Source organism: Platalea leucorodia (genome assembly GCF_965183815.1).
Source record: "Platalea leucorodia genome assembly, chromosome: 4".
Lineage (NCBI taxonomy): Eukaryota > Metazoa > Chordata > Aves > Pelecaniformes > Threskiornithidae > Platalea > Platalea leucorodia.
In genome coordinates this window covers 21975119-22001545 of record NC_138826.1, presented here as the reverse complement: position 1 = coordinate 22001545, position 26427 = coordinate 21975119, and the positions used below count along the sequence as shown (strand labels likewise).

The 26427-nt window shown below is 41.5% G+C and overlaps 1 protein-coding gene across 1 annotated transcript in view; it reads right to left on the bottom strand.

The window, feature by feature from the left end:
• WASHC2C (WASH complex subunit 2C) overlaps nucleotides 1-26427 on the bottom strand; it is a 38349-nt gene that overhangs the window by 8719 nt on the left and 3203 nt on the right. Inside the window, exons 5-26 of the mRNA XM_082310257.1 lie at nucleotides 26155-26328; nucleotides 25385-25478; nucleotides 24923-24981; nucleotides 24058-24105; nucleotides 22601-22705; nucleotides 21976-22063; nucleotides 20678-20746; nucleotides 20197-20309; nucleotides 17894-17966; nucleotides 17036-17092; nucleotides 14830-14991; nucleotides 14085-14218; nucleotides 12527-12619; nucleotides 11905-12009; nucleotides 9868-9984; nucleotides 8246-8409; nucleotides 7692-7803; nucleotides 6584-6760; nucleotides 5332-5514; nucleotides 2827-2955; nucleotides 2527-2622; nucleotides 1331-1450 (exon numbers count right to left, since the gene is read on the bottom strand). Coding sequence (XP_082166383.1) covers nucleotides 1331-1450; nucleotides 2527-2622; nucleotides 2827-2955; nucleotides 5332-5514; nucleotides 6584-6760; nucleotides 7692-7803; nucleotides 8246-8409; nucleotides 9868-9984; nucleotides 11905-12009; nucleotides 12527-12619; nucleotides 14085-14218; nucleotides 14830-14991; nucleotides 17036-17092; nucleotides 17894-17966; nucleotides 20197-20309; nucleotides 20678-20746; nucleotides 21976-22063; nucleotides 22601-22705; nucleotides 24058-24105; nucleotides 24923-24981; nucleotides 25385-25478; nucleotides 26155-26328 — 2472 coding nt within the window. The remainder of the gene's footprint in view (nucleotides 1-1330; nucleotides 1451-2526; nucleotides 2623-2826; nucleotides 2956-5331; nucleotides 5515-6583; nucleotides 6761-7691; nucleotides 7804-8245; nucleotides 8410-9867; nucleotides 9985-11904; nucleotides 12010-12526; nucleotides 12620-14084; nucleotides 14219-14829; nucleotides 14992-17035; nucleotides 17093-17893; nucleotides 17967-20196; nucleotides 20310-20677; nucleotides 20747-21975; nucleotides 22064-22600; nucleotides 22706-24057; nucleotides 24106-24922; nucleotides 24982-25384; nucleotides 25479-26154; nucleotides 26329-26427) is intronic.

The window sequence follows — 26427 nt, the reverse complement described above, 5'->3', positions numbered from 1 at the left end:
ACACACCACCAGTCAAATCAAACTGTGACAGCTACCCTCCCTCCTTGCTTATTCCCTCCCCTAAGACCCTCTGAAGCCATGTTGCAAGATCATGATGTAACTAACTTTTCTCTTTGTGATATAATAGGGCCACAGACTTCAATGAAGCCCACATGGAAGCCAAGAGGGCTATAACATTGTACCTCTCAGCCTGCAAGGAAAAGAGCTTCAGAGAAGTGAGTGCTCCTCTACAGAAAGCAGGCCATCAGTGCCAGAAATAAGACTAGACTAAAAGAGCAAGAGCACCTTTTTGGTCTGAAGACTTGGGTCAATTCTAGGACTCAAGGATGAACCAAACCAGCTAAGGTGCTCTTCCCAGGGCTTGCTCTCCACAAGTTTGTAGTCTACCATGGTTCTGTGAGCTAGGCTGTACTACTGTTGGTGTGACCAGGCAGTCAGAGCCCCTTCAGCTAGGTTGAAGTAACTAAGGGTTTGCAAGGGTTAGGACACTGGTTTGGGGGTCTTCATAGCATGACAGAGGAATCCCAGTGTCTGAGGAGATCGTTCTCCACTTAAATGCATGTGGTGTTCAGCTGAACCTCAGACAGGCTGAGATCATTCCTATACCAGGCTGTCAGTAGCTACAAAAAAGGGAAGATGAGCATGGTTCTACACTTCAAGGAATACTTCACCATAAGGGAAGACAAGCTAATTACTAGCCCTACAGACTTGCTCTGTGTTCCTCAGCCCAGGGGAAAAAAACCAACACCCACCCCCACAATGAAAAGCTAATCTCCTGCAGATGGAAATCCAACAAGCAGCTCTGGTGAGGCACAAGCCAGAATTCAGATCCAGACTGCCTCTCCCAGAGACCCTTGGTTCTGCAAGATTAAGGACAGGAGTAGGAGTCTTGTTTGCTCATCATAAAGTCTCCAACCTAAGATTCTCAACAGCTACAGATTTGTGCTGCATGCCCTGATCTCCTTTCTGAGAAAGCCTACCTCTACTTTAAAGATCACATTCACTCCAACAGATACTGGCACTTCAGAGAAGAATGAACAACAACCCATTTTCAATCCAACTGGACCTGAAGTGTAGTTCTTCACTGCCTTGTACTTTGCCCTTTTAAGTGTGTGGGTAATGAATAAAACACTGTATCAATAGCATTTAAACTTCTTGCTAGTAACAGTGCACTGCTGATAAGCAGAGAAAAGTTTGGCCACCCGTTGCTGCTTTGCAGACAGTGAATCCAGACATTAGTTTTGATCTTTTCAAGAGACTTATTTAAAATAAAATGATGCATCTCCTTTTTCTTTGCATGCTGTTCAAGGCATAAGATTTAGGTACTTGCCTCTGTAGTTACTGCCTTCAGAGCTTCATCTTGTTTGGCACTTAAACCATGTTCTAGAAGGTTACTGCTCTCCGAGGAAGGGCCAGTACTGGCCTTAAGTGTTTTCTTCTCAGCTATTTTCTGAAAGCATTAAGAGCACAAGTCAACATGAATTGGGTAAAAAGCATGGTCTGCAGATTAAAAACAAACTAAAACAAGCAAAGCTTTTAAAAATCTTGCTTCTATCTGAACAGAAAACCTGCCATGTCTTTTGACTCTGCAATGCATTGCAGGCATTGCCTTTTGGCTCTGCAATGCCAAGGGCCTTCCACTCCATTCCTTTAACCTACCTCAGCCTTTGCTGTCTACACTAACGATAAATAACGAGAGTTTCAATAAACTTCCAAATGCATATGTATTTCCTCATGAACAGGACAGCAGGGAAAATAAAAGCACAAAGCTAGCTAAGGAACACTGCTATTTTTATGTTTTCAAGCAAACAGGCTCCATATATAGCTGCCAAGCGCTAATTACTTAAGACCACCTCTTCTGCAGTCCTCAAAGAAACTGTTTCCAGGAACTATTGCCAGTTTTCTAGCCTAACTTCCAGCTATAGATGTGAAAATACACTAAAGTAAAAGACGGCTTCAATTTAATTAAGCTAAATACATTTAGAGTAGCAGTTTAGAATGCATGTTAGGACTTTGACCTCAGACCACCTGTAATGCAGTCTTGTTCAATACTGCAGCTGCTCACCCTCTAAAAACAATCCAGTAATCACAAGGATTTTAATACCACATTCATTACCTTAAATCAAACCAACCTGCAGAGACTTCAATTACATAAGTCATAGAGCAAGACTCAACAGTCATGCATGAACTACAGGGAAGTAATATTAGCAAGTTAAATGATAAAACAATTAAACAATACAAACTCTACTACTCTGATTTCTGCTCAGGTGTGTTCTCTTACATCTAAGCCAGTCCCAGTGGTACACAAAAAAGAAAAAGAATGCAATCCTCTCATCCCAATTTTGGGATACTTAATGGATGTGTTTGTTCCCTGTGTCTTCGGGGTCACAATGGCCATTTCTATTCTCTCAAAAAGATCTGAGAAGTCACTTCATTTCTTGCTGGAATACATATGGAAAAAATCCCTTCCATACGCTTCTTTCCAATGTCTTTTATATAAGCCATTTACTGTAAAGGAACAGATACCGGAAGGTTTGTTTTGGCAGTACTGAAGAGATCATCCTCATCGTCATCCCCAAAAAGCCCTCCTCCAGATGATGGCTTCAGGATACGGTTTGCAGACTAAAGAGACAAAGAATAAAGAAAAGATGTATCACAGATAAAAGCACATCTCCTTTGGCCCGTGATGCCTGAACTGATATTAGCACTTGGCCCTCCCTGGAAATCAGTGAATCCTAAGCTGTGTTCAAACAAGGAACACTGGTAAGGCGCACACTTTAAAGACCGTTTTTAAATAGCAGGTTCAGAAAAGGACTTTTAACTCACCATTGACTTCTTGGGGCTGGCAAAGAGGTCGACATCTGGATCATTGTCCTTCTGAAGTTTGTGACTGAAGAGGAGCTCTTCGTCTTGAAAGACTCCGGTGCTTTTGGGCCGAGTACTTTTCTCAGAAGCCTGGAAGGACAGGAGAAAGGTCCACACAGTGAGAAACTCCCTCCTTAAGGAGGTTATTTGCCTAGTGATAAGAGAGGTTACAATTCACCTGAGGCTACACGACAACCCTGGTAACAAAAATACAACTTTAACTGCCAGTTACATATTTCACTTTGACCAAATTTGCAAAACTTACAATGTAAATATTTGTATTCACAGTTCAATTTGATGAGAAGATATTAACCAAAATGTATGTGTCTGCTGACCTGAGATCCAGATGCTACTATTTACCTGTAAGGCTTCCTTAGGAGGAAGGAAAAAAAAAAAAAGTTTTCACTATGTTATCATGAGTGTACAGTAAGGTTTATATTTTAGTAAGACTTTTATGCCTTGAATTTTTCAGCTGAGGACAGAGAAGTGAGAGGAAGAGAATCTGGTTAATTATCTTCCTAAGCTACCTTTTAGAGAATAATAAAACAATAAAAAAAAAAAAAAAAAACAAAACACAAAAAACCCAAAGTTGAAGGCCTGTAAAGCTATTAGTGTTGCTAGATTCCCTGTTCTCCTCCTGTTAAAGCAAACACACTCCCACAATGAAGAACAGAACATATTGTCTGCCTTTGGCAAGAACTTGTACTTTCAAATTTGCTGGTGGTGGGGAAAGTTGACAGTGAAACATATCACTTTATCAGCCCTCCACTATCTGGCAAACCAACCAGTATCAGCTGCTTGGACACCAAAACCAATGCCTTTCTATAGTCATGGTCACTGTATGCACCCAGGTCTGTCTTTCAAAAGGCAAAGGCCCCACTGAAGGTCTAGGAAAAGGCCAGTATCTATGTTTCACCATCCAGCTGTCTCTTCAGGACCTACGCCAATGAAAGGATGCCTCTTAAGAGCATGACTGAATGTCCAGTAGCGTAACATCAGACTCCAAATCCAAGCAGCAGGAGCAGTAGTCATAAGAATAAAGCCTGATTCTCCCTTTCCCAAGTCTCCAGGAGCCCCAAAGGGCTGCCTACTTAAGCTAGTTTGCAGTACACCATTTTTGGTCCATACACTCTGTCCTATGATTTTTATTACTGCTCCATTCTCAGTCTCTCTGTGCACCAGCTTTAATTTGATATCAAAAGCCAGGTCACATTCTTAGAGCACTAGAACTGCTGTTTATGCCCAGATACATGAAAACCTAATGCACATCTAGTGGTATCCACACATGAAATGCATATTAAGCCGAGATAAGCAAGGAAAATAGTAGCGCCTTTCAGATTTGCCTATCAAAAAGATTAAGTTCCTAAATTACCTATTCTGATTTTTGCATGAATATGCATTTCAGCACCTTAATCACTTCGTGACTGTTACATGCTGACAGCTGAGGGCTTTGAACGAAAGATTTGAAAGGATTTATATCTTCCCAAATTCATAGGAAAGATGTGGCTTCTTGCAATCATCTCACAATGTCATTTCCTGTCGTTCCCCCCCCCCCCCCCCAAAAAAACCCAGAAACAAACACAGGATACATTTACAACAGATAAATAAGCATTTTAACTCAGAAGCAGCTACAAACAGGGATTTTTCTCCAAGAGCCATCTATTTCATTCAGCTCCAAGGACTTCCGAATAAGGTGTGTATAGCCTTTAGGATTGACAACTTACTTTACATGGTCACACTAAGATGACAAAACCTTGTGATATACTGTAGTATACAGTATGTACTTCCTGACATGACTTCAAGTTTATAGAAAAAGACTTTGCTACATCTGTACCAAGTAGAAACAAGAACATTGCCATGGATTCAATGATATTGCTGCTGAAGATCCAAAGTCTGCCTCTTGATGGTATATGCTGTATCAGGAAAGCCAGACAGCAAGAATATGGCAACTGGAGGCTTCTTTAAAAAAGTGAACACACATGCTTGAAAACCAGAAGTAAACATATAATTAAGATGATTCTTGCTGAAGCTAAGTCTGCAGGCATATATCCACCAAGCAAACTGCAACAATATAAAGAAAATAAAGGGATAAACCACAAGACTTCAAATTCCACATCCTTCTACTTCCTAGTACCTCTGACCTTGAGGGGTAACTGAGGAATCAGTTCTGTACAGCAGACATCAAATAGCTTCACCAAAACATCTGTACAGCATTTCTTTTCATACTAGCATGCAGGCAATTGCTTTTGAGTTAGTGGGATGGAAAAAATTTACAAAGAAGTTCAGAATCATGGGGAAGAGCAGGAATAACTTCTCACCCAAGAATCTGGAAGTTTAGAAATAGAGAAAGATTAGCCTCCATGACATGAAGAGAGGGAAGGGTAAAATCAAAACCTTGGCTAGAATAGTAGAGGTAGAAAGGTAGAAATACTATTTCCTAGTGTTCAAGAACTTCCCTAGACTCACCACACCAATGCCTTTCTGTGCATTTTTAATGCTATCATCATCTTCCAGTCTCTCCTCTTCCTCCTCCTCAAACAAGCTTAACACTTTCTTAGCTTGGGTCTTGACATCCTTCTCCAGAGCTGGTGGTGATGTTGCAAACAGATCTGAACTGCTGGCTGGTTCTGAGGATGCTGCTGCAAAAGGCTCCACAAAAAAAAAAAAAAAAAAACACCAACATATCAGCCTGTTATTTAGTTCAGGTTTGCCCAAAAACTCACTAAGCTTTCTTGGTTAAATGCCAGCAGTGGTCACAGTTCTGCAATCCATTACCAAGCAGACAACTCTATTCAACACATCCTTCCTAAGTAGACAGAATAGCAACATGCAGATTAGCAAGAGACAGTAGATTAAAAAAAAAAAATAAAGAACACAATTCATGGCTCTGAAGGGAACACAAGTTTCCTCCTGTGCCCTACACTGTAGCGCTGTTGATAAGCTGCTTCCTGCATAAAGTTTCCTTCTCAACCATATGTCAGGTTGCATGTGCACCACAAGGCTTTATTAAACAGCTTTGCCATTATCTCTGAGGTAGCTAGTTCATGCAACTTGGGATTCTTCAGAGTGGGCAGCACTACCTGAACCTTGAATGTGCTCAGGAAAGTGCAGAGCATGATAACTACTCTGAAAATTCATCAGCTGGTAATTCCCCAACAATCACTCAGTAAGACCATGGCCAAGATTAAGTTCTGCTGAAGCTCCTTCAATAATACATGCCAATACTGTTCTGTAACTGTGCTGCCCAGTAGAAATTCACAATCCTGAAAGCCACAACTACCAACACCATTTATAACTCAGAGTATGTTAAAACAAAGTTACTGAGCTTGAAGCAAAGCCTACACATTAGTATAGGCTATCTTTTATAGGAAAGCTCTGTTCATGTGAATAAAGATTACCCAACCCACTCTGGAGGAAAAACGAAACAGATTCCTCCCCTCGCCCCCCCAAAAAAACCCCAAACAATTCTCTCATGTATTTCAGTATAAATGCCTTATGTATGTCAGTTTAAAACACCTTTAAATGCCATTTAATCAATTTGCTGTTTGACTGACAAGTATTTTGCTAAATGGAGACAGTTATTCTCTCCTTGGCAATAGAAGAGGAAATCCAGAAAAAGAATTCTGTCCCAGAGCAGCAGCACTGTTTGATTGATTGATTGTTTGTTTTTAAACTGAACCTTTACCAAACTTCCGATTAATGTAAGAAAATTCCTCACTTTTTCCTTTGTTTGCTGCCCTGCAACATCTGTTCCTCTAGGCACAGGAACTGCTCCAGGTTCTTCTAAACACCACAATGTATCTTCTACCTGGTTAGACCTTGCTGCTCTATCTGGCAGATCTTCCTTTTCTTCTTCATTAAAGAAAGGTGGTGCTGGTACTGGTTTTACTTTCTCCTGCAAAGTTAAGAGAATGTTATTGACACAAAATTGGTGGGTATATAAGAAGCATACGCTGCTGTGGGATAGCAGAGTCTCAGTTTGCCTTCTGCAGTGGACTAGGACACTGGCAACATGCTTGACTTCTCCTACTGTCCTTCCATGGGACATTCTGGTTTGTGACTTTCGATTTTTAGTATAGAGTCTGGCTGAAGAGTGCCAGGAAGCGGGTGCAAGCTTAGAGCAGACGGCCTGGGAATCTTGTCTGGTTGGTGCACCGTTTCCTGTGACTGCCAGCAGCTAGACTGTGGCTTGCCTGTTTCTTCTTCTATTGCTAAGCCTATTGTCTTTATGGGCCATGAAAACTGCTTTCCTGGTAAGCAGAAAGGCAAGGGGGGGAGCGACGGTGGCACACACACATGTGCAGGCATTCCCACTACAGACACAGCTGTGTTAAGCTTTTGCAACTCCTATTCTCAATTCCAAAGGACAACCAGACAGGCAGAACACTATGGACTAAGCTCATAAGACAGAGGATGGCATAAGCAGCCTCAACAGAGGGCCAGTAAGAAGCCTGTAGACGCATCTGAACCAGCTTGGGTTGAGGTGACACAGAGAGTGAAGCACTAACTTCACAGTCAGCAGTAAGCCATCTGTTCCTTTTAACGGTATTTTATGGTTGAGAGCTCTCAAAACATCCTCAGGAAGGGCTTTTAGGATAAACCAAACAAATTTAGGGTTAGTGGTCAAGAAAATTTTGAAATCTCTATTAGGCTGATGGTAGTAAGACGTTTTACATGTAAGAGTTTAATCCACCCTGTTCCCATTCCCAATTTGCTAGAACTACCATTGCCTAAAACAAGTTAGATTTACATTCAGTACCTAACAAGGAAGATCACTATAAAAAGACTAAGTGTTCCACGTTAGTTTTAAAAGAAAAAGGAGGTACCACTGCAGCCTTAGCAGCTGAAGGAAGTAGCGTTGATTGGGGGCTGAAGAGCGATTCTCCATTAATAGCATCATCTTCAAATAACAACGATACCTTCTGTGGCTTTCTTTGGCTGCAATGAGAGAGAGGAGAAAGTGGAAGATTCAGTGCAAAGTTTCAGAGGCCATGCACTGCATCTGTTTGAAAGTATAACTTAGGATCGTCATCTGCAGCAAGTGGTCCCAGATACAGGACTTGGCTTCCTCACTGTCTCAACAATTCTACCACCCTCCCTTTTTGTCTGCACAGCTTTCTGCAGAAGTGAAGATAAAAAGAGGTCAAGAGGATTTTATATTGCTGGCAGGGAAATGCCCAGTTCAGTGGTGGCAAAGAGAATCATCCGCCACAGATACAAATGAGGTAAAGCCCAGCCCTGCCCATTCCCACTCACACACCTCTACTTCCTCCTCAGCAGCAGTAGCAAGGGACACCATTTGCAATATGCCTGAGTCCATCTGGTTTTGAGGGCACTGCTGGGCTGTTCTGCCCCCCCTCTCCCCTCCCAGGACGGTCACCTCTCTTTAGTGATTGCAAATAAATCCTCCTCATCCTCTTCCTCAAAGAGGCTCGTCTTCTTCACAGATTTAGCCTGACTGACAGCACTAGCTGCTTTTGCAGGGTCCTCTTTTCTGTCATCTTCAGAAGGAAGTTTAGCTGGCTTGGAGACGTTCCAGTGTTCCTTAAAAATAAGGAATGGTTAAGTTTTCTTTTGTCTTGGTCAAAGCCACTTTCCCATCTTCTTTATAAGCAGAAACACCTCAGCATCTTGGCAGTCCTTGCGTCTCTCTACTAGTTTATTTTCCTGCCTTTGTGTTAGCCACTGTAATCTGACATTGCTCAGGCTTTGCACAGGGCCTGGCCACCTTTTGGCATACAGTATTTACCCAGCAAAATAGGGTACACACACTTTACTATTATAGTTACTCTTGACAACTGAGGTCAGTGTCGACTGTAGTCACAGGAGTAAGGTCACCCAGTAGAATGTGATTTGAGCCACTTAAATAATTAGCAAGTTTGATGCACAGGGCAAAAACCAAAAGACAAAAAAATAAACAAACAACAAGAAAAACCACAACACCCACACCCAAGACACCTCATTACTAGAGTGCATGATGTTGCATTTCTTATTTCCTCAACTTTCAACCACAGTACTTTCCCCCCCACCCCAGAGCTGGCATTTAATCAAGCCTACCCATTGAACAAGTCAAAGCTCTACATTAGACGGAAACATTTCTAGTGTTGGGAGAGTTTTCTGGCTTGTGTGTTTTGTTATTCCAAGCATTTCAAGTGGTTTGCCCTGTTCCTCACCTCTGTTCATCCTCTTTCTGAAAGGGACTACAGGCATGTTGAAGTATGAACTTGGTTTATTCTACATTAAGATAAAAATGCATCTACAGATATTGCTAGTATCCACCAAACAAGCAATTACAGGACAAGTAAAAAAATCAAGTCTACACAAAAGAGTAATTTTGGGAGGTGGGAGGGCTAAGAAGAGTCTGGATCCTATTCATGTGAGTTAATTCAGAGACTTTCCACACAAGTTTTTAATTTGCTTAGTATCTCTGGCTTTCATTTAAGATGCAGGACAACACCTACTCCATCCCTAGAAGACAGCTGCTCTCTGGGAAGCCTAGTCATTTATGTTTCATTTTTCCCACCTCTAGATTTTAAAAAACAAACAATAAACACCTCCCCCAAGCAAACAAAAAATCCCAACAACCACCACCACACACAAAAAAAAGCCCAACCCAAAACAAAGAAAAACTCACCACATATCTATCTAGAACTGCTAAATTTTCCTTATAACAATCAAAGCAGTAAGAGCAAACTTATTTTTCTGTTTTAGTATTTTTAAGTCAGATTTGTTGGCAGCAGCCTCCATTTGCTATCAATCTTTCTGTATATTACATTGAAAATACTGACTTTTCTCTTCCACATGACTTCTGTTACTTAGGTCCTGAGATAATTTGAGCCAAGTATCAGACAGCTTCCTCAGCTGCAAACAAGTCGCAGGATTGGGGTAGGCATGGCATGTAGACACAGCAGAGTTTAACTGTGGTTCCCATCTCAACAATTTTATGCTTTGCCCAGCATAAAGCCCAGTAACTCCTTTCAAACAAATCTTACTCCTCAGTACCTCCTCATCACTGCTGAACAATAAGCTGGAGGCTTTCTTGAGTGGCTCTGACTGTTTTGCTTTCTCTTCCAGGGGTTTTTCCTGTTGCTTCTTGGCAGGTACCACAGCAAAGAGATCCTTAAAATAAATAAGAAAAAGAATATTCAAAAAAATCAAAAGCCAAAACCACAATGAAAAGCTCACAGAGAAGTCATCAGCATGCAAGACACTGTTGCCATCCACTTCTCAGATGAGTAGGATAGAGAAATGGTGTTTTGTAAGCCCTTTTTGAAGACAATTTCAAGTGCGATACAGTATTCTGGTACAGGGAATGCTATGCACACAGCACTTGATAGACCAGAAACTTGTAAGCACACAGCCTGCTTTTGGCCCACAGATTCTCCACCATAAGGCTTGACTGGCAGCCAAAAACCACCACACGGCAATTCTGTTGCACAGCAGCTAACACAATAGGGCACTGTTTCTACATCTACATAATGAAATAGAGAATGAGTCCTATTCTGAGAGGACAGGCAATAGGCAAGCTGAACCACTACTACTGGGCAAGAACCAAGACCTGAAGACACTCATGCAGATTATTACATAGGCACCAGAAAATACAAAAGCATATGTTGACTTCACCACCTAACACTTATTTATGCTTTTCTCCACTCAACTTGAACTTCAGTTCCATAACACAACCTTCATGGCAAATACCAGAGACCTTACCACATTACAAAATGTTTCACTATCCTGACAGTTGCTTCTGAACAGCCCCTATTCAGAAAGGTGAGCTGGAGGCAGCCCCCTCTTGAACAGCAAACCTTTATCTTGAGTTCACAGAAGTCCCCTATCTTATGGCTCTGAGCAGGCCTCCTATTTGCCTCAGGTTAAGACTATGAGGTAAGTTAACTCACCATGAAGGCTGCAGGCCCAGAGTTGAAAGCTCTTTGGAGGGTGTGTGGGAAGGCAAGAGGGTTAAAAAAAAAGATAAGAAAAGCACACACTAATTCAATTTTGTTAAGTTTCTTGCACAAACAGTGCTCTGATCTCAGTTTCTACACTAGCAGCCACAATTCTTACACACTGAAAGGCAAGAAAAAAGGAATTCACCATCCATGACACAAGAGAAGCAAGAAGCCATCCATGTGGCTAAATACCACAGGCCAAGATAAAACAGCTTCTTGAAGCTCATATCTGTTTGTTGTGGTTTAACCCCAGTCAGCAACTGAGCACCACACAGCTGCTTGCTCATTCTCCCTGACCCTGCAGTGGGATGGGGGAGAGAGTCAGAAAAAAAAAAGTAAAACCTGTGGGCTGAGATAAAGACAGTTTAATAGGACAGCAGAGGAAGAGAAAATAATAACGATGAAAGAATATACAAAAGTGATGCACGATGCAACCGCTCACCATTCACTAACCGATGCCCAGCCTTCCCCCGAGCAGTGACTGCTGCCCCATGGCCAACTCCCCCCAGTTTATATATTGAGCATGACATCATATGGCATGGAACAGCCCTTTGGCCAGTCTGGGTCAGCTGTCCTGGCTGTGCCCCCTCCCAGCTTCTTGTGCACCTGGCAGAGCATGGGAAGCTGAAAAGTCCTTGACTAGTGTAAGCACTGCTTAGCAACAACTAAAACATCAGTGTGTTATCAACATTATTCCCATACTAAATCCAAAGCACAGCACTATAACAGCTACTAGGAAGAAAATTAACTCTATCCCAGCTGAAACCAGGACACCATTCTATTGCTCAGTGTTCTCTAGTCCTATCAATCAGAGGGATAACGTCCTTCATGTTTAGGTTCAGAGATGATATGTACTGACTGCAAAATACTAAACAAACACCAAGAACTCTCAAAAGTCCCTGCTACCATTCTCCTCCATGATGCTGTCTACATGCTCAGAACTGCTACACAATGCAAGACCGATTTAGTGCTCTAATTTAGTGCTCCATTTACAAGCTTAGTGTTGTAAGCTGAATATTTACTGCTGCATTTGCAACAGGCTGTGCAGGAGGTTTCCCATACACAGGCGGTATCAGGAAGTGGTACTTACCTCTTCATCATCATCAAACAAGGAGAGTGGAGCTTTTGTCATGGACTTGCTGGTGGGGAGAGATGTAGCTTTGGACTTCACAGTTTTACTTGATGAAAACAAGTCCTGTGCAAACCAAAAAAACATTACTTTGCAAAGCAATGCTATACGTTTAAGAACTCTAAATTGGAAATTCATGTTTTTCCTTTTAAAAAAAGTGTTTAGTGTGCCTGTGAAGTAGGGAAAGATTGTCTTACTCAGATGTACCAATAACCTGCAACTTCACAGGGATTTCCCTCAGCTTTACAGATTAATTGCTATCTGGAAGCTGAGGACACAAGATTAAACATATGCAGTCTTTCATGATTCTTGCTCTTGATTTGCTGATCTTTCCCCTCTTCAGGCTTTCAATTTATGCCTGTGCATACCACACAAGTTTAACTCTCTGAAGACAGGGAAAACATTCCCAGAGATTTCACTCTTGGACCAAGAAGGTACTTTCAGGATGGCTTGGAGTAGATGCACGGATATCAGAGTTCCTAATCCTACAGATAAATAAGTAGTCTCCAGATACGAGTGGGCTGAAGTCAGGGTGATTCAGATCCCAAGGATTTCTGTAGGGATTTATTAAAGAGATACTCACTTCAGAATCCTCCTCATCAGAGAACAGGCCCCTCTGTTTTCTTGGAGGCGTTTCAGACAAAGGCTTGAAGTCCTCACCTGCAGATGGTTGACTCTTTAGGACAAATAAAGACAGTGCATCAGCACCCATTTAGATTCAGTATGGGCATGCACATCATATGACCCTTTCTAAGAGGCATGCTGCTGGCAGCGTCCCAGCAGCTGAAGGGACAGAACACAAGCTTGTCACCCATCGGCTGAAGTCCAAAACTCATGTGCTGAGTTCCTCATGTGCATCCAGAGCTATGCACGAGTAACTTGCAGGTCTTACCACAGGCCTCCCCTCCCACCACCATCCTTCTCAGCAGAAAAATGTATGTAGCAACTCATGCCAGACCCCCTCATGAGTTAAACAAAAATGTTTTTTTTAACAAGCTGTGTTTCGTAAAGGAGGGCAGTTTGCACCAGCCATTATTTCCTGCATTAGCACAGCACAGCCCCAGCCTGTCACCAGCTATATTGCCATTAAACTCGGAATTAGTCCAGACCCAAGCACTACTGTCAGCAAGCTTGGGGTATAAAAGAGCCCTCACTTCCTGACAGCAGGAATGGTGCTGCTGAAGCAGTTCTCATACTCTCCTCCAGAAAAGCCAAGTGCTATGAGCTCAGAGCAATGGCATTGGATGACCTCCCACCACCACTCCTGCTCCACTGACCGTGGATACTCTTGCACTGCACCAGAAATAGAAGCTGGCTTTGGCCCTTATGCTCAGGTGCTTCTCATAAGGCAATATGGAGAAAGTCCTACAGCAATTTGCATGAGACGTCCCCAACACTGTACGCCTCTCAGTCCAGAGGGGAGAAGAGCCACTGTAGCTCATTATGTTCAAATACTCCTTGGAGAGCGAATATGTATAAAATTAATATATACAATCTCTGCCATAGAAACAAAGAGCATTACTACTTTCCTCAAGACACTGCTCTGAAAACGAAAGTGGAGTGGGCATTAGGATGCTCTCATAACTCTGTACATGTGTCCTCAGGACAGCATTTAGAGCTTTCTAAAACTTAAGAGTTTTCAGCTGAAAAACAGCTTTTTAAACACTCCAAGTATTGTATATGCTTAGGCAGAACTGTGACATCCACCTTCCTCTCCCACAACATACACAAGCAATGGGTTACCAGTTAAGTTGCTATCAGCAGTTGGTATAAGTGCAAACTCTGCAGCACAGAACTATGACATCAAAGGTTCTTAAGTCAGGCTGGTTTCATTTCAGCCATGAACTTCATAAATATTTTTTATTATCAGAGGCTTCTCATTTTGCTCTCATTTCAGTCCTGCCATAATAAGATTCTCCCAGTCACTGCCCACACAAAACCAAACCTCAAATAAGCCCGAAGTTTGAGAGGCAAAAGGCATTTAAGGACACCCAAAGCACTCAGGTCATGGAAGACCCTATGAACCTAGTTCTGTTTCACAAATATGGCACTTCCATAGTATTGTACATGGAAAGACTACTTCAGCTGCAGTAGTAACTTTTTCCTAAAACCTTAGCCATACGATAGATGTATGCCATTACCTTTTTTTCCATGACTGTCTCCCTTCGGCTTTCTGTTTCTTTAGTTGTGCCAGCAACCACAGGAGGAATGGCAGGTTTTTCCTTGAATAAGTCACCTTCTTCATCATCATCAAATAGGTCAGCTGTGGACTTGACTGCATTAAGAGACAAAACAAACACAGGATGATGAGAACAGAACAGTCACTACTGAACAAGAGAAGATACCAGAGTCTCAAAAGATACCATGCTTCCTTTTTAAAGATGACCAACATCAGGAGTCTTTAAGAGAAAAAGCTAGACAAGCTCTCAAAGTGAAATACCACTTCCCTGAGAGCACTGGTAAGTGTGCAGTCAACAAGCATTGGGGTAGAGTCAGTTAGCACCTCTAAAGGCAGTGTTTTATGTTGGCTTGGCACCTCTAACGCCTAGAGCCTGCCAATAGGGAGTGTTGGGCACAGGGACTCCAGACTGTGTAAATAAAATCTGTACCGTTTCCCTGATTGAAGTCTAGATACTGCCCTAGCAGTAGAAGGAGCATCCTAAGAGAGGGAAGTCAGTGGAGAGCATGTACAAATAAACCAGTCCCACACCACTCTGAGGAAAAGAAATGCCAATACAAAAAAAAAAAAACCCAAACCCAAACCCCAAAAAACCATGCAGAAGTAACAGTGATGCAGGTTTGAATTTTGTAACTCATTGGTTCCTACCAGCTTGAATTTTGATGACCTTTAATGTTTAATCTTCCACTGCACACATATAGAGGTACCTGAATCTGGAGGCTTTTTAGTTACTCCCACAAAGAAGTCATCATCATCATCATCAAACAGAACAACTTTCCCAGGCTGTTTAGGAGTTTTCTCTGTGCTCTGTGCTGCAGGTTTCTTGTCTTTTTCCACAATTACTGCAGAACTAAACACATCACTTCCTCCTGCAGGTCAGATGGGGGGCAGCAGGGAAGGAAGGAGGGAAACAAAAAAAAAAAAACCACATAGAGATCATTGCCAGAGTTACCAAAAAGCTGAACTTGTGCCATATTAGGCAGGCAGAGTTTCCATCACAGCAACTTTTAATGCGCTCCTGCAACAATGCCACATGAAAAGCATTAGCTAGAAACTTCCTGATAAAGCCAAGTCGCAGACAGATGGCCACTCACTCTCACTGCAATCACTTCTTCCTCAAACCTGCTCATCTCCCCTGGGAAGAGCAGCTAGGTTCCATGTTAAAGCTAGAAAACCCAGCAGTCCCACACTGTTGTCCCTATGGACTTCCCAAACCAGAATCCTACTTTACTAACCAGTAAGCCACACCACTATGGACAAATAAAAGTAGGAAGATGCTTGAGAAGAGGGGAGGACAGGTGACTGAGTTCTCCCGGTTCTCTTGTCATGCAAGACCAGCAGGAGTACTGCAGTATGAGGCTGAGTTTGGTCCTGAGATTCCTGTGTCCTTCAGCTATGGCAGTGATCAACTAGAATAAGCTGGTAACAACTGTTTCTTCTACGTCTGGTGTGGAAACATCCTGCTTCAGCGATACGTGCATGTCAATAGATTGTCTGCAAACACTTTTAGCGTTTTTGGTAAAAATAGGCAGCCTGGTTCTAAGCCTGTCTTTTTGTTCCTTATATATAGATGCTTGGAAACAGTTGGGGGGGAGGGGGGAAGATACTTTAATTGAAAGGTTGGCAGAAAGTAGAACACCTGCTATTTGGTTAAAAGTCAGCAGACTGCATGAATTTTAACCAGCACAACAGCAGCTTATTATAAAAAAATGTGTATCACACCATTAGAAAGTGCCACAGGATTGACAGGAATACAGCCACAAAGTTGAATTAATTTTTAAACATTCTCAAGTTCCTAAACAAACTGTTCACTGGGAATGTGTTCATCAAGCAATTGTGAACAGCAAAGGAGCCTCAATCTTGGTTTTTCTCTGGTGATTTTAGCCTGTCTACAAGTTACTGAGGGGGAGCAACAGAAGACTTTGAATAAATGCTACATATAACTTAATTCCTGATGAACTAGAATGGGACACTGTTAGAATGATGGGAAGTTCACTGCTTACGCAACAGTACCTCCAAGAAAGATTGAAGGATAAAGAAAACCTCAATCTGCTGTTTTAAACTTTGCTACCAAGCCTTATAATTATGTAGAATGACCATTGCTGATGTATATCTTTGATCCTGGAGTAAAAAGGCTGTATTTGCATCCGTCCTACTCTAAAAATCATGCTGACTGAGGGCTCAGTTAACTGAAGCCATAGTCTTAAAATAGGCCTGTCTTAATAAAGGGCAAAACTTAAAATTAAGGTAACTCAATCAGGTGAAGACCCTATACAGAGACAGAAATCAAAGTCAGTTGACTCAAAGCGACTGGTGACATACATTTCTTTTCATTGCTCAGCTTGAAGTCTGATATGGAACAGGGATCTTAATACAATTCTTTTTTTTCTAGCTCTGAGTTACAGACCTGGTCCTTCCCCATGTATGCAGATACTCCTAAACAAAACCAGAGAACAAGATTTACCTGTGCCACAAAAATATAGGAACTTGATGTTTAAACTGTTCTGCTAACCTAAAGGAACATGATCAAACCTGCAAGTTCAAAATGCATTTCCTTCTCAGAGTATAGAGGGAAGGTGTGACTGCATGCACTGCAGACTTAAACTGTATAATATCAGTTAAAGTAACACACATCCTTAAAAGTGCATAGCACAACACTGGAAGCTGACAGCTGTTAATATCTGCCATCAATGATATTTACCTTCAGAGCTCCTATAGAATCTTGATTATCCATAAAGCATGCTGCAGTTTAGGCTTAGCATGGTAGAAGCACCTGTATGTGTCATTAAGCACATGATCAAGCAATGCAGTGCTGCTGTATTTGGATCGTTTTCTTCTTTAAAACCTCCCCAGTAGGTTTTAAAGAAAAGAGCATTTTGTGCACGAAGCAATTTGCTATTGAATGAATCATACCTGGGAACAGAGATACTGCACCTGCAGGAACTTTCCTTAAGGACTTTGTAGAGGACACTGAAATCATAGGAAGTACAATACAAATGGATGCACTTGTTTTATGCTGTCAAAGTCTTCAGAACTCTACCATAGAAATAGGAATCTGAGAAGTCTTCTGAGCTCCATTTTTTTTCCCCTCAACAACTTAGAACTCTTTAGACGTTCTCTTTGAACTTCTAGGTTTTTTGCAGGTATAATATATATAAAACACTCTAGCTATTTTTTCTCCATTAAAACTCCACAAAACAGCTCTGCTAAACTGAAGCTTTTGAACATTATATACATTTACACATAGCATTATTTACAAGAGTTTACATTCACACACTCAAAACCACTTCCATACAATACACTCAAAACAAAATGGCTTAGCCTCCCAACTTGTATCTGAAAATTCATCAAATACACCACTTCAGTAAAAACTGCTCTAGTACAGAATGTGTGCTCAGACTTCTAGCAGCTAATGGGAAACTCAGACGTGCATTAATCTGCAAGAAATCTTTACTCCACTCAAACCCACAACTGGATCCTGCAAAGTACTCTTCAGCAGCAGGAACCCCGTACATGCAGAGAGCTCTGCCAACATCAGTAAAGACATTCTTTCAGCTCCAGGAGGGTAGGTACATGTAAGAGATCGTAGTGAACAAACACGTTTAAAATTCAAGGAAAACACAGCTGTTCTCTATTAAGACTGGGGAGGAGAAGAGATTTGCCAGCAATTGCTACTCTAGACTTCCTAGTTTGGAAACAAAACAGTCTAGCTGCTAGTGGTGATAAATCACAGCATAGACAGGACTACAGGAGGGAACAATTGGTTCTTACCTTCACTTACTGGGACTCTCTCCTCTCTCTCGTTTGATTCTTCTCCTTTTGGTGCTTCAGCAAAAAGATCACTCTGATTGTAGATGCAAATACAAAGGGGAAGAAGTGGTGAATTTGTTTTTTGTAGCAAAAGACAGCTGCTGATTTTTCCATGTGGAATATCCACTTCTAAGTCAAGACAGAGGAGGTAAACACCACTCCCTTCTCAAAAAGATGTCTGCACATATAGACTTAAACCTAGGTACTCAAGTGTTAACTTGAGTGCATACATTCAGAAGAGCAGCTGTCTTCTAAAACTTAATTTACACTAATTATCAGTCTGTTTACTGAAGAGAAGGAATGGCCTTTTATTTGCACATCTTCAAGGGCTTATACTAATTAATCTACAGCTGTTTAGGTCCTGATTACACCCTTCTAAGCTTTCCTATTGAAGCTTGTACAGTAAGGTTTGAAGGAAGAATTCAAGTCAGACAAGCATAAAAATACTCCTGAACTTCACATGGTTAAGGTGAACAACTTATATTGTTGCTAAGGAGACTCTAAGACACCAGTATGGTGCAGAGATATAGTTCAAAAGCATTGCAGGACACTCCAACAAAAGTCCTGTCCAGGCTGTAGTTGCCCTGTGCCAATCCTCCCCAAGAGTCACAGCCTATATTTCCAGGAAACCTCTAGATCTTGTGAGTACTGACCACTTAATTTCTTGAAAGCCTCCCTCTTCCAGGAAGTTGGGTATTAGAGGTTGCCTCCCTAGAGACTCAAAATGCATGGTCTTTGTATAAAGCTTTGTGGAAAGAAGGCAGCAATACTTAGGAAAGAGTAGGGGAGCACAGGGCTGCAGGAGGAATGTCAGTAAGTTATTGCACATTTGTCAGTTACTATTTGCCTGTTGATCTACTGCAGCTGCCTTGTGGTACAGTAAGGCCTCCTCCATTGCGCAAGATAAGTGAAGATAAGTTACCCTTCCCAGGTGATTAACTTTCAGGTAACAGAAAGCCAAGAACAAATGTATGCAGGCAGGCAACAATCAGACAAATCTGCTTGGCTGTCCTGTGTCTACAGGATGAGGAAAGTAGTCTTAGCAATAAGTAACCAAGAAGCTCTAATGATAGCTTCATCTGAATTTGCACTGACACAAAGCTGGCTTGCACTATCGGATTTTTTCTTAATTTTTTTTTTTAAAGCTGTTGGCTGCCTCTTAAAGCACATTAATATTTTTCCAATAAAGGCTGCGTTTGAGTGGAAAGCACTGCACGGAACTATCCTCTTCCCTTCACACAATGCCCCTGTCTGGTGCTTGTTGGCTATATTCTACCAGATTGGCATGGTAAGCTCGAGGTCAGCTGTACATGAGGTCTCCTTCCAAATTTCAGTCTAATAGCGTCCTCAGCTCCAAGGAACACCTACTTTTGTTCTAGTTGCAATGAGGAACACAACATTCCACAAAGGCAATAGTTTGGCTACTATTCTAGACTATGCTTGACTGTTACCAGTATCAGCTACGTGATAAAATCAGAGGCAATCATCACAGCTGCACTGTGAGATTCTTAAATCTTGAGTATCCCTGACATTGGGGTTCTCTCCCCCTTCACGTGCATAAATGATGCTAAAATAGGTCAGAAATGCACTTTGTGCCATTTCTTCATTAAGTCAGCTATAGGTACATAGCACAAGAGAAAACTTAAGGTGAACTTTTCTTGCCAGTGCAGGTACCAGGAATTGTACAATAACTAGATGAAAGAACATAACATAATTGCAATAGGGAAATTTTAACAGCACAGAGACAGAGAAACCCAACAGCACCACTGTCCGGATATGGTTTGTGAAAAATAAAATGGGAAGGACATCATGTTCTTTCCTCTCAAACTTCTCCCATACCCAGGGAGAAAGTGAGAATGACAAAATTCAGTATTCTCACAGGCATCTTACTAGAAATCTGTTTCAAAATAACAAACTGTATGGCATTTGGTTTATCTCCACAGATAAAAGTGAGGTAGGTGCTGAGTAAGCTCTGATGGAATTAGAACCTGTCTAATGTAATGATAGGACCCCACTTGCATCTCTAGAAGCACTACTGCAGAAGAGAGTGCTTTGTGCCACGGGGAACCCAAGTACCTCACTTGTGTAGTTCTCTTTCTCCACTGGAAAGCTACACTGTTCCACTATGCTTGAATGTTACCAAGGAACAAAGTAGTGTTTCCCCTCCCTGCCTTCCAGAGGTGAGAATTTGTCAGGATCTTTTGTTTTGTTTTCACAAGGGACACACACACACACTCCATTTCTCTCCTCTCCAGCATTCTCACCTCTTCATCGTCAAAGAGACCTGTTCCACCACTGAAGAGGCCACCCCTAGACCCAAAGGGTGTGAAGTCTTCATCAGTCAACTTAGGAGGCTTGAAGATGTCATCATCTTCATCTAGAAAGCACAAGAGCCAAGAGCTGTGATGCAACTGACCAAGTTTCAGGAAAGGGAATTAAAGAGAGCCAAAATAAAAACTGGTTTGATTCCATCCTGTTTCTCTCATGACACATACAGAGAAGCTGCTGTAGTCAGATTGGGTTGCATATGGTTGCTCCACAAGACCGCATTTAAGGAGGAACTCTCACTAGGCCTGTTTCTAGCCTTATTTTACATGCACATCACAACCTAGATTTGTGTACACACTCACCTTGAAGGATGCTCACTGATATCCCACCCAGTTTCTAGAGTAGTTGCTGCGGTTTCCTAAGCAGTGTCTTACATTCCAGCCCACAATTTAGAAACAAGAGAGGAGGAAATCCTACCATCCGATGAAATTCTCACTTCTTTCTTCTCTTTCAGAGTTTTCCTTGGTTTGGTCTCTGGTGACAGGGCTTTAAGAAGAAAATTTCAAAGCATAAATAAAATAATCCATCTTTACTTGTAGCCTGTGATCAATCTATGATAAAGAGAACGTAAAAAAAATAAGCTAACCAAGCTGACCTATACGTTTTCATATGAATCAGCCCACTGAAGTAATTCTATGAAGTACAGGTTCTAAAAATGGCACTTAAAATTGTAATAGCATCATTCTGTCAGATACTGTGGGTTCAACACAGTTGCCCACACACAGACTAGTGTCACCTGGGATGCCAGAGAGCAACACAGCATTCCAGATGGTGCAGATCCCACACAGAGCATGCAGAACCTGAGCATCTCAAATGGCTCCAGATATTATCCTTGATTCAGTTACCTAAGGCAAAGCCAGAGTTTTATTCCCTCTGGCCTTACTATCTCAAGGTTATCTCAATGAAAAGAAGATTTCCCTGCAACTGAACAAGGTAAGCTGGTAGGTTTTATACTCTGATACCCATAGACCTAGCTTGATTGTTTGAACCACACAAGGACACACACACACTGTTCGTGTCAGTTCATCCTCTCAGAATTACAGGACAAAAGCAGGCTCACAAGCACTTGCCACCTCAATTTCAGTCAGCTATTTTCAACTGCTGCTTTGCTGCAAGAATAACTACTTGAGAGGTCTCTCCCTTTGAAAGCGATGCAAAAGTAAATGCAGTATTTAGTCTAAAATATCACTGAAAACAGTAGCAAGGAAAAAGTTCCTCAAAACAGAGCATATTTAAGCCACAGAGAGGAAAAAACAAACAACCTACACCCCCCGAAAACAAATCTACTGCTTGAGGGGTTTTCTTCTGTAGAGCTCACAGCAAGACTACAGCAACCAGTGGCTTCTGCATTCTTACCTGAAACAGGGGGAAGAACATGTGGTCAAACATGCAGTTTTACAAGCAGAGGGAGAATCAGATTGGAGAGAAAACCTTTCCAATAATTTGTGTGCTTGGAGAGTGACCTGTCTCACCTGAAAGCAATGCGTTTTCCACTACAACAATCAGTGGATTCCTATTCATTCCTGTAAGTTATCGTCAAAAAGTTTCTCAGAACACAAAATAGCATCTTTAATTCCTCTTATTGAGCTTTCACCTAATACATATTCAAATAACAGATCTGCAAAACTTCTGTTACACAGAATCCCCTGTCCAACTCTCTCACGAGTCCCCCCACTATCTCACAAGTGCTTATCAAAGCTAAAGAATTAACTTACACGAACGCTCTTCGTCCTGTTTGACTGGTACTTCTCCTTTGATTCGGGCTGCCAGCTCATCTGCAAATGATGTTGGCCTCTTCTTTTTCTGAGGAGTAGGGACAAACAACAACATATTCCTTATATACAATCCGGTTACCAACTTGATGCAATTGCAATTATAAATACTGTATTCTACAGCCTCACTTGTACAATATCCTGTCTAGACTTTGACTGAAGTGCTCAGAAGAGGCAATGCAGCTTTCTATTAAGAAAGCAATTAAGAGATTGTGTGTGCATCAAGAGGAAAAAAAAGCCATTTCTAGTCCCTTATGATCACATAATTTTTTAACGTCACCTCGTTCTGGAAGCAGGACAAGAAAAAGCATTTACCACACTCAAATGCAACAAGTAATTTCTCAATGACCTTCAAAGACAGCTTTGATGTAGCTTAGGGTGCAGGAGTCCCCTAGTTTAAAGAGTTAAAGCCTGAACAATCATATTGAAAAACCATTCGGGATTTTTAGAGGCTCTCTCTACAGATCCCATACCAGGTAATTAAGAGCTACCATTATGATCTCTGTAAGGACAGATTTTTCATGAGGGATGTCAAATCTCTCTCTCCAGGGAGGTAACAATTACTTACAGGCCTTGTGCTTTCATCTAAGTCTCCATCCTCATCTTCCTCTTTTTCAGAGTCAAAGAGATCACAGCCATCATCATCATCATCATCACTCATCTGTGCTGTTCTCTAAAAAACAATAATACCCCGTTGTGTTCTCCTGAAGTTGGCATACAAAACAAGCACAAAACTACACCTGCTTAGATAAAATATTCAAAGCAAACTTACTGAAAGGAGGGAAACATTCAGCCAGTTTGGGGTACTTCACAGCTTTTGAGAGGTAAGGAAGGAGTGCCTGTAGCTCCAAGCAAGTTGCTGCATTCTCTAGTACACCCCTGTGCTGTGTCACCAAACATTTCCTGACCAGAGACGGAACTGAGGACACCAAGGCTCTCCTCACAAGGAGTGTACCACTACTATACACAAGCCTGAACTTTTTGGCTGTGCTGCTTCCCTTAGTTTACGAACTCCTCTCCATTAAAGACCTAGTATTTAGCCTTAACTCAGGAACATTGTGATCAGCTAGTAAATAATTATATCATCTTGAGCTATTCCTAAGGTGGATAGCAGAATGACAGACAATACATGCCCACATCTTTGCTTCAGTCACGTCAATAAGAAAAAGAGGATGAAAAATATGAAGTGAATTGTGAGCTGGGGGCTGGCACAGACAAGTGCCCATAAGTGAGCTAAATCACGAACAACCCAAAGATGCTTGCTCATCTTAAAATACATCAGGCATACAAAGTTACCCTATGAAGGTCAGTACAGCTTAATGTAACATCTGAGTGCTTTTGTAACATTGTTTTATCAACCCATAGATTAAAATAAGGGTTGCTTTTTGAAACATTGTTCTTTTGGCACTAAACCATTTCAGACTGAGGATCCCCAGCATAAATGTCTTTTGCAGTGGCACACCTAAACGTGGGTAAGATTCCTTCTCCTGCTACCACCTTCTACCAATGACTAAAGTCAGGCTCGAATTTTTCAATCTAAACGTTTCTTTTCCCTTTTCATTCATTATCCAAATGGACATACTTTTCAAACGTTAAATACCATTCATATCTTTGATTTCATGTCATACCCAAACTGCACTGTTCCTCACTTCCTGCATAGCAAGTTTAGAATTTTAATTACAGACCAAATTATCCTACAGGAGCCTCATTTTCCTGGGGTAGATTCTTTGAACTCTCATGACTCCAAAATTATTCCTGGGGAAAACACATATCAGGCAATGCCATCCCACATATGCTTTGCATCTAATGATGGCTTGCAAGCATGCCTTTAAACCCAATCCAGGTTCACTTTCACAACACGGTGCCATCTGGCCAGGACAACCTTCCCATTCAAAATTTTACAAATCAGGCTTAACCAAAGTTTTTAATAGTTAATCGTCTAGAGCTCTTATCTCCTCTTTCTTGCATCCTCACTGTATCACAAATGGAAAGTATTTCAGGTTGTACCAGGGTGTATAACCATACCGTCTTTTGGTCATCTTCACTAGGGTTTCCAAATTCATCATCTGATTCCTAGAACACAAGAGACCCAAGACAATTATCACACATTATTTTTGTCCAGTGGTCAAGAGAGAGTTCAGAAGCTCTGGACTTGCTTACATTTGGACATACAAATCTCCTCACCATGACCTGACCAAGGAATTGTTTCCCCACCATTGACCATCTTTATGAACAGAGCTCACTAGAAAGTCATTAATTTAGCAAAGACAGCAAGCTCCATCTGACAGTGCGTTTGAGTAACTCAAAAGGGATTTAACTCTAACTGAGCAAAGATACCAAAAGCAAACTCCTCAGCAAAAAGGGAGTGCTTCCATAGCACAGTTACAAAGCAGAGACATCCCAGCAAAGGCAAGTAAAACATATCAGAAATTGATAGTCCAATGCAGCAGATTTATGAGGCAAAGCCTGGAGGTGCATTACTGACACCTACTTAACCTTTAAACTTGCTCCTGGTTGTCTCCATCCCATTCTTTGTAACTGTAATTTACAACAGATTTGTTCTCCATAAATGCAATTCTTGAAACGAATCTGATTTGCTTCACAAAGTGAAATTCGACTGGAATAAAATAATTCAGTTTGAAATATTCTACTATAATCGCAGCTAGAGCCAGTACCACTTTATTGCTCCTCTGAAAAGCTGCCAAGGAAACTACTGCATAAGAATAATAATGAAAAGCACATTTACCACCACCGACATAGGGAACAGACATTGTGCAATATTATCTTGAGACCCCACATGAAAAAGCAAAGTAGTTAATGGCCTTACACACAACCAAAGACACATGAATGCTTCTGCAAAGTAGTTGGTACTCTGTCACTTGTCACTTACCTCTTCATCCTTCTCTTCACTGTCAATTACACTTCCACGATCGCTGTCTACTGATCCTTCTATTTTAAATGAAAACAGAAAAGTTAAGATCAGACATGATATCTGTATGCAGAGCAATGTGGTCACTAGACACATCGACAGCAACTTTAAAGGCTTTGTGAAGAGAACTAAAAATCAGGTGGAAAAGAGAGTGGTTTGCAAGAGCTTTGAAGGCTGCTGAAATTTCAGCACTTTGCGTTTCTAATACACAGAGCACAAGTTACTCAGAAGTTACTGCCTTGCATACCAGAAAAGTGGTTGTTACAGCATGATGCACATTTTTTTCGCCAGGTAGTTACAGCATGCATCTAAACATGCAAGAATGCTACACAGTATAACCCAAGCTGTGAGTTAAAACACACCAAAGTCTCAGATTAGGAACTAGTTACTCACATAGGAATAAAAGGTCATGCCAGCACATACCTTCACTAGAGAGGTCTCCAAGGCCAACATCATCTTGTTCCATAAACTGCTGAGAGCCAATCAAGTAAGGCAACGGCCTGTCAATATAGAGATCCTGGAAAGAGACAACATCAGGTCTTTCTGACATTTAGGAACAGCTCTACACTGCTGATGAAGACAGAAGACTTACAGCCCTTGTTTTAACTCAAGGAAGATACAAGCTTGTTTAAACAGAGTCCTACCAGACACATCCTTCAAGTCAGCATGCAACTGGGTGGGCCATCTGAGGTTTATTCCTTTTTAATACTGTCAAAGAAGGGGGCTACTTCTATTTGTGTGGTCCCAGCTTGTTTTCTAGGTGTCATCTAACAGAAGAATATCCTTGCAAAGACTTCCAGGCATCAGTCTTATCCCAAATCCTGCATCTAGGGTTCTTAATTACCGGAAGAGTAAAAACCACCTATGAAGATACGGTTTGTACCTAAAAAGCATGAAATTTGAAGGTTCCACTCCATCCAGAATTGAGGCTTCCCTTTCCAAGTTCACTGCCATTAAACTAACTCCTTTTAGGATGCCATACCTTAATACTAACCCAACTGCAAGACAAGCAGCTTACACAAGGAATATGTCAGCAAGGAGCACTCCTCCTTCAGATATAGTCATCAAATCCTCTTTTTAGGTAACGAATACCAATTTTATACCAACACAGCGATAGTGCTGACAGAAGCAAAGAGCAAGCCCGACGAAGCCAAACACAAACGCATGCTCCCAGCAAGAACACATGTCTGTACCTTTGGCTCAAGTATCAGTTCCACCCTTTCATTACTTTCTTCCTCTTCTGAGTCAGAGTTGCCTGCTTTGATGTCTAGCTGTTCAAACGCACTGTCCAGAACTTGCAACCCATAATTCACTGCTTCTTGGATTTTGGGGATCAGATCAGCTTCTTTCTGTTCCCGTGTCTTTTCCTTTAGTAACAGGAACAACACATTCTCATTGCATTTTACCAAAGACTCAATCTCACTGCAACACGCATGCAAAATTTTAACTTCAAATTAGTACAATGA